The sequence below is a fragment of the Ostrea edulis genome, chromosome 4 (assembly GCF_947568905.1).
Source record: "Ostrea edulis chromosome 4, xbOstEdul1.1, whole genome shotgun sequence".
Taxonomy (NCBI): domain Eukaryota; kingdom Metazoa; phylum Mollusca; class Bivalvia; order Ostreida; family Ostreidae; genus Ostrea; species Ostrea edulis.
Window position 1 is genome coordinate 10291902 of NC_079167.1, and position 6795 is coordinate 10298696.

The following is a 6795-nucleotide window of genomic DNA, read 5'->3' on the forward strand; positions in this document are numbered from 1 at the left end:
GATGGGGTCTTTCGGATATGACCTTAATAACGGAGGACCCCTGTCGCTGCAGGCGTTGGCACGTAAAAAAAAAACCCTCACTGCTCCGACCTTGAGCGCCAAGTATAGGTATGAATTTCTGGTACTTCACCTACAGCTAGTGACGTTTCAATATGAGTGAAAAATTCTCGACGGGACGTAAAACAAACAACCAACCATTCTCGACGAGGGCAGTCTGAAGCGCGTCAACTTGACATAAAAGTCTATAATATACTTATATGTACAGAAAAGTGTTTATTCCAAAATATAACCATAATTAGCAACGGTCTTGGTTATTTGCATTATGGGTGATAAAGAAAAAATCCCACGGACATCAATTCCTTAATTTAACCAAAATTTCTTTTGATTTCAGCAGTGTTAAGATTAAAGCTTAGTTGCTATTAATTTTTTTTTCTCGCTATCTCATGACTCTGACAAATTTCTATGGTGCCAATACGTGAGGGTATGAACTGCATCGCTTCACGCCGACATACTTCATGAAGCGCGTTAGCTAATGAAAAGTATGCCGGCGTGAAATGCTGCAGTTCGTGCCTTCATGTTAAAAAATGAAGTTTATTTCCTACAAAAAGGTGAAGATAGCGAACAGTGATCAATCCCACAACTCCTATAAGGAATACAAAAGAGAGAGTTGGATAAACACGGACCCCTGGCTATACGAGATGGGATCAGGTGCCTAGGAGGAGTAATCATCCCATGTCAACCGGTCACACCTGCCGTGAGCCCTATATCTTGATCAGGTAAACGGAGTTATCTGTGGTCAGAATCAGTGTGCCAAGAACGACCTAACAATTGGTATGAAACACATCAGATAGCTTTTGACCCAATGACAGGTTGTATTGGCGAATTAGATCGTTTTAACGACCGCAGAATTTGCAAAATGCTAACTTTAAACGAGAGTGTTGAAACCCCAGTAACATCGACTTTTTTTTGTCAGTAGTCTGCCTCGATTTAAAAACTGGTGATACATAGGACAAGCTTTTGCATATCGAATCAGTTGTATAGCAAACGATACACAATATGCCCGTGAAAATGCTTACATATATATAGGGTGTTTTTCTTAAGCCATAATTTGTAGAACTTTACTTCAGGTAGTATCAGCCATCATCAGGCTGTGACATACCTTTTTTGCATAATATGAATATTTCCTAAAAAGGACAAAGTTCAACAACCTGTAATTTTCTTTAAAATTGAAGAAAATCAAAATCCTTGCCACATGCACATCTTTCATACCCATACAAATATTCTGTAAAATAAGGACATCACTTGAAAACTGTAGAAGGAAAAATGAAAGACAAATCATGTACTCTCTATGCAATATTTCCTCAAAACTAAGTTCAACAACCTGTAATCTCAAAAATTGAAGGAAATCAAAATCCTTGCCACATGCACATCTTCCATACCCACACGATTATTGTTAATAGATAACATGTCGTCGATATATCTAGATGTCAAAATGAAGGCCACAGCAAGAGATTTATTCTTCTCATGTAGAAGCTTTTGAATAAATTCTGCCTCATAAGATTATAAAAACAGGTCAGCTAACAAACGACCACAATTTGTGCCCATGAGAATTCCAACATACTGTTGGAGGACCTGATCACCAAAGACTACAAAAATACTGTCAATATCTCCAGCATATTTTTCATTTCAACTTCAGATTACTTGTGCGTGGAATCAGAGTGGTGTTGAAGAAAGCAATTTTTTTGGATATCTGATCACTAAATATGAATATTTCCTTTTCCCGTTTTTGTTGAAGAAGCAATTGTCTATGATGTCAAAAAGTCTAGTCATACGTTTTGATGTTGTTGATTTGAGAAAAGTTTTGGGATTTAGAATTTTTTAGAACCCACATTTGATTTACACCACTTCTGGCATATGTTGCTGCACAGTACGTTTGCAGTTTCTCCTTCACAGTTGTTAATATTTTCGTGAGGAGCAAAGATAGGGGCTTGGTAGAACATTTACTGGACCCAGCAATGTATCTTTGTAAGGGTTTTTGTGAAGTTTAGGAATCCTGTATAGGTACGGTAACTCATATTCATCCATCCCATTGACTGGAATATTAAATGTGTGCAAAACTGAAGCATGATTTTGAAAAACTTCATCTTTTGAAAGGGCAGTTGGAGTATACGTACGATTACCAAATGTGTAATTATACATGTATTTACAATCTAACCTTCATTTCTGAAATAGACGCACTATATTCATCTTTATTCATCCATGTAAGGTTTTCAACACATTCATGGGGAAATAGCTATCATTACCATTTGTAGAGACGGCATTGGAACCTACATTCAACGTTCACGCCACGGGTCACCGACTGACCTACATGTTCGTATCGGGTATGAGTTTATAATTATTTAATTGTGGGAACTTTGTAATCAATAGGAAGTTATCTTCTGTTAATGATTATTTAATGGTAGAATGTGAGTGGCGGTATCATAAATGACAACGGCTTTTTAAAAACTGGCTCTCGACTTGGAGAGCGGCGTTGACCAGCAGCGGCTGTTTTATCAAAGAAATCTATGGGTACGGAACATGCAACAGTTTCTAAACATTGGTCGTTCTCTTTTGTAGATAATGGACAAGAACGATAAAGGAAGGTCGGCTACGACAGAACACACAAAAGAGATTTACTATTGAAAAATGTAACATTAACACGGTATCTTACCAAACGGGTGAGATATTCAAAACGAGGACCTTTCAACGACACCGTGGTGGGCACACAAATTCAATAACGCATGCTAGGAAAATCTGTATGCCCAATATAGCATTTATCATTCAGTGAATATTGTTAATATATCTGTCACCGACCCTTTCTCGATTCTCTACTGCGTCAAAAATGTGCAATAAAATGAAAATAGATCCGAATGATGATGACTGGGGAAACCATCTTTGTGTATCGAGTTGTATACTTTAATCTGATTCCTTCAAATACAGGGATTAACTTCGGATTGTCGGGTAACGATATGTAATTAGGTTTGAAATTAAGGATGTACGTCATCAGAAGTAAACATTAAATATACAATTTGATCGAACACAATTTTAAAATCGAGAACGAGGCTTTACAGCACACTGCCAAGAAGCTAGTCTCGTGATATTATTGTGCATTGTACTATCATTTAGATATGCAACTACAATATCAGAGAGACCAAGCTCGTTTGTAACAGGGGTCGTTTGGTAAAACGACTGACCTTCAGTTTCATATTTGCCTTGTAATCGTGGTCATTGTCATTAGTCCTATAATGAGATTTGTCATTATTCTAATAAGGTCAGTTTCTGATCAGTGTGGAAATTTACGTCATACAAGAATAAAGAAACATTTCAAGTGCTATTTACATTTTATTCTTCACCTATTTCCAGAGATTATCATCATGTTTTTTCTTTATTCAAATTTCATTAGAACCATACGTATCCACCATTTACATTTTACATAAAAGACAAATATTTATGCTGATGGAATATTGTATAGCTTGACATAATGCAGAGGGCTGTTTGTCATCACATTTGCCAAATCTTCATAGATAAACAAGATTACTTGGATTGTACAATGGCATTTACTCAAAGAGACTCGGGATCTGGTAATGAGATCCCTCTGAACAGACGATAAAGTATTGGGCGATAACTTTTTCACAAAAAGGGATGAAGTCTCCCAAGACCCGATACAATAAGATCAATACTGACAGGAGATGTATTGGAAACAAAAGAAATGGAACAGTCTTGTAGGATAATCGGTACATCAAGATAAGTTTCACAAAGATACCATCAATACTAATTATCTATCTGTTTCAAAGTTACAATGCGCATTGTTGCATGTTCCAATACATTTTTTTGTCTTTTCGAATGTAACGTACAAATATAGACTTATATATATATATAATTTTCTACAAAGATTTTGAAATAACTCTCTTAAATTTTGCTGTGTAATTATAATGATTAATTGATACTGTATCCGAATACACATGTCGTTATGTTGATATGACATGATATATATATATATATATATATATAATATTTTGAGCGTACAGTGGTGTGGATATACAATGCATGACTAGATAAACATTATGAATTTACAGTGGCTGATATAATTCTAACTGGCATTGTGTTACCGGTATCTTTTGTAGTACATGTACGGTGTACTTATAAGATATATTGCACAGTTCAGCACCATTTCTCGTGAATATGTTTTGGAATTCAAGGGGAATTGTAACCAGAATCCACTTGCACAACATTCTTCCGGTTTTTGCCGGTGTCAGCAATATTTTCTGTAGATGACATGTCGACAGTAGCTGTTCCGGAGAAAAATTTGGACCCGCGAAAACAACTGGAGCGACTGTCCGAAAGGGACCAGTCGGAACCACTGTTCAAGTCACATGAGCTGGAGAAGGATTCTCGGCTTGATCCATAGAGTCTTTTTACTTTGATATCTTCTATAGTTTCATTAAGGTTCAGCAGTTGTTCCATGAGTGTGAGGTCCTGGTCCATCAAGGAGGCCTGAGAAATATTAAAGTGGTTTTTAAATTTCGTTACTAATCATAGAAATATCAAATAATAAACATAATCAAATAGTAAAACATTGATACTTCGTAAATCGTGAACATTTCATGTACGTATTTAATGATACACAACAATTCAGACCATGGTTTTGTTTTCTAAAGAGAATTTACACATTTCATTTTCTGTGAGGTAGGTTATACTAGCCAGTATTCTATGTCATGTGTTTCACGGGCAATTAATTAAACAGAAATCATTGTGCCACTCCATGTAATATTATATGAACGATGACAATTACTGCTTTTGTACAAAAGAAAATGTTACATGCAAACAATATACCACACCTTCGATTAGTATCGCAGTAAAGCGACCTCAAAAGACACCTCGTATACAGTTCACGAGATCTGCTAAGATTTCTAGCTCTACTAATTTCCTTTCAAATAACGACTTGTTCATAAAGAAAGCCATATTATTTTGATCCTATCAAATAACGGGTAGATTTCCCCGTAGCAATATTGAGTATTGTAATATGACTTCTATATGTCTATTTAATCACATGCCAAATTAAACAGAGACAATCGGAAACACTCTTTGTGATACTAAAAGAGAATAATAATCGGCAAAAGTCTTAGGACGGTGTGAACTATAGTCATGAACTCAGTTTTCTGCAATTTCTCTTTTCCCTCCAGAAAACATTTGCAATTACATTAATATTTATCACATTAGAAATAATTGTCTCCCATCAACGTGGTGACAATTTTCGAAATTACAACATTGAAAAGAATCAATTAGAAATGACATTATGATTTCTATTCCTCAGCATGATAGCCAAAATTATTTCAACCGTCTCAACCATTAAAATACTATCTACAACAACAACAAAAACCCGAACATATGCAAAATAAGAAGAAATGATCTGCAATTGTTAACGATTGTTGCTTACTGACCATTTCACGCCGTAGGCGCTCCATGGAGGCGTCGATAGACGTGGATTTTGTCCTCTTGTGTATTTCTGTCCTTTTCTTATCATCTTTAACCATGTTGTGTTTGAAAGATTCGGTGGCACTTTTTCTGTTCATATAAAACTCACGGCAGGCGTTGTGAAAACTAATGCCCTCCTCATACTCCGACATATCATCAGAATCGTCCTCTGTATCATCGTCGATTTCATCGAAATGGGCACTTTCTTCTGTGATAGCGTCAGTTGATACACTCAATTCGCTGTCAGTAGTTTCCATACTCATGGACTTAGAGATATATAATGAATTGTTCTAAAGACCCGTTCTCTTATCTCTAGTTGTCTTATAGGACTGGGAAATCTAAAAAACCTTACAGGGTATATGTTTCAATTTTAGTCACGTGACGTATGGTTACTCTACCATAGTATCTTTAAAACAATGCAGTGTTTATGTTTGGTAATCATGTTCTGTAGGTCAGTGGGTTCAGGCAAGAAAGAAGAATAAGTGATAGACATAATCATACTCGGTGAATCAGATGACGATTTACCAATACCCTGATACCGGTGTACACAGAACCGGTCCTTGTATCAAGACAACGATTTGCTGATAATATACAATTCATCGTACAATCACAGCGAATTAAAAGCTGGATACGTGTGAAAGTATTGCTTGTTAATAATCCATAAATTTTGTATAATAGCAGTCCTGTCATAGATCCGCTTGTTAACGATAGAACAGCACAGTCTGAGGATATACAAGGGGCATTGTCTTGCCTCTCTGAACCGGGTACTCCCTGTTTCACGCCCCTGAAGACATTAAAAATCACTTTCTTGTTAAAAAGCTTTCACATCTTTAATATATAGGCGATTGGGGTCAAAGTCCTTTAAATTATTGATGTCCTATCTGTGCATCTATAGTAAATGCTCAATCACAGAATGGAATTGTCTACGATTACCAGCAATCAAATTATTCATAGCTGGGATAAACAGTTCCCCAAAACATTGGATGGGTATTGAACTTTTAACAAATGATTAAAGCTATGTTGTAATTTTTGTTTAATATCTTGATTATTACTATTGTGCATAGCGATATTTTTAACGTCAAATTACTTTCCTACATATTGTACATAAAAATTTCTTTGCCATATATTTTACATGAAAATACATGTGTTATAGGATAAGTGCGTGGACAAGGGCAATATTAATTATTTGTTTATATATACATATCAGATATGTAATTCCCTGTTTTAAATTTACGTCAAGAGGGAAAACTACCGTATTGTATAATTTGTATGAATATCACT

General features: G+C 35.7%; 1 protein-coding gene across 1 annotated transcript; it reads right to left on the reverse strand.

Annotated features, from left to right (window-relative positions):
• Window positions 1–3367: 3367 nt before the first annotated feature.
• LOC125670772 (uncharacterized) lies at window positions 3368–5845 on the reverse strand. Its single transcript, XM_048906136.2, has 2 exons — window positions 5481–5845; window positions 3368–4533 (listed from the first exon to the last, which is right to left on the reverse strand). Exons 1-2 carry the CDS (start codon window positions 5775–5777, stop codon window positions 4234–4236), a joined length of 597 nt encoding a protein of 198 aa, XP_048762093.1. The 5' UTR covers window positions 5778–5845; the 3' UTR covers window positions 3368–4233.
• Window positions 5846–6795: the final 950 nt, after the last annotated feature.

Coding starts and splice junctions, on each gene's coding strand:
- LOC125670772 (XM_048906136.2), bottom strand. CDS start 5,777: ATGAGTATGGAAACTACTGACAGCGAATTGAGTGTATCAACTGACGCT. Junction 4,534..5,480: donor AGCGCCTACGGCGTGAAATG/GTCAGTAAGCAA, acceptor AATATTTCTCAG/GCCTCCTTGATGGACCAGGA.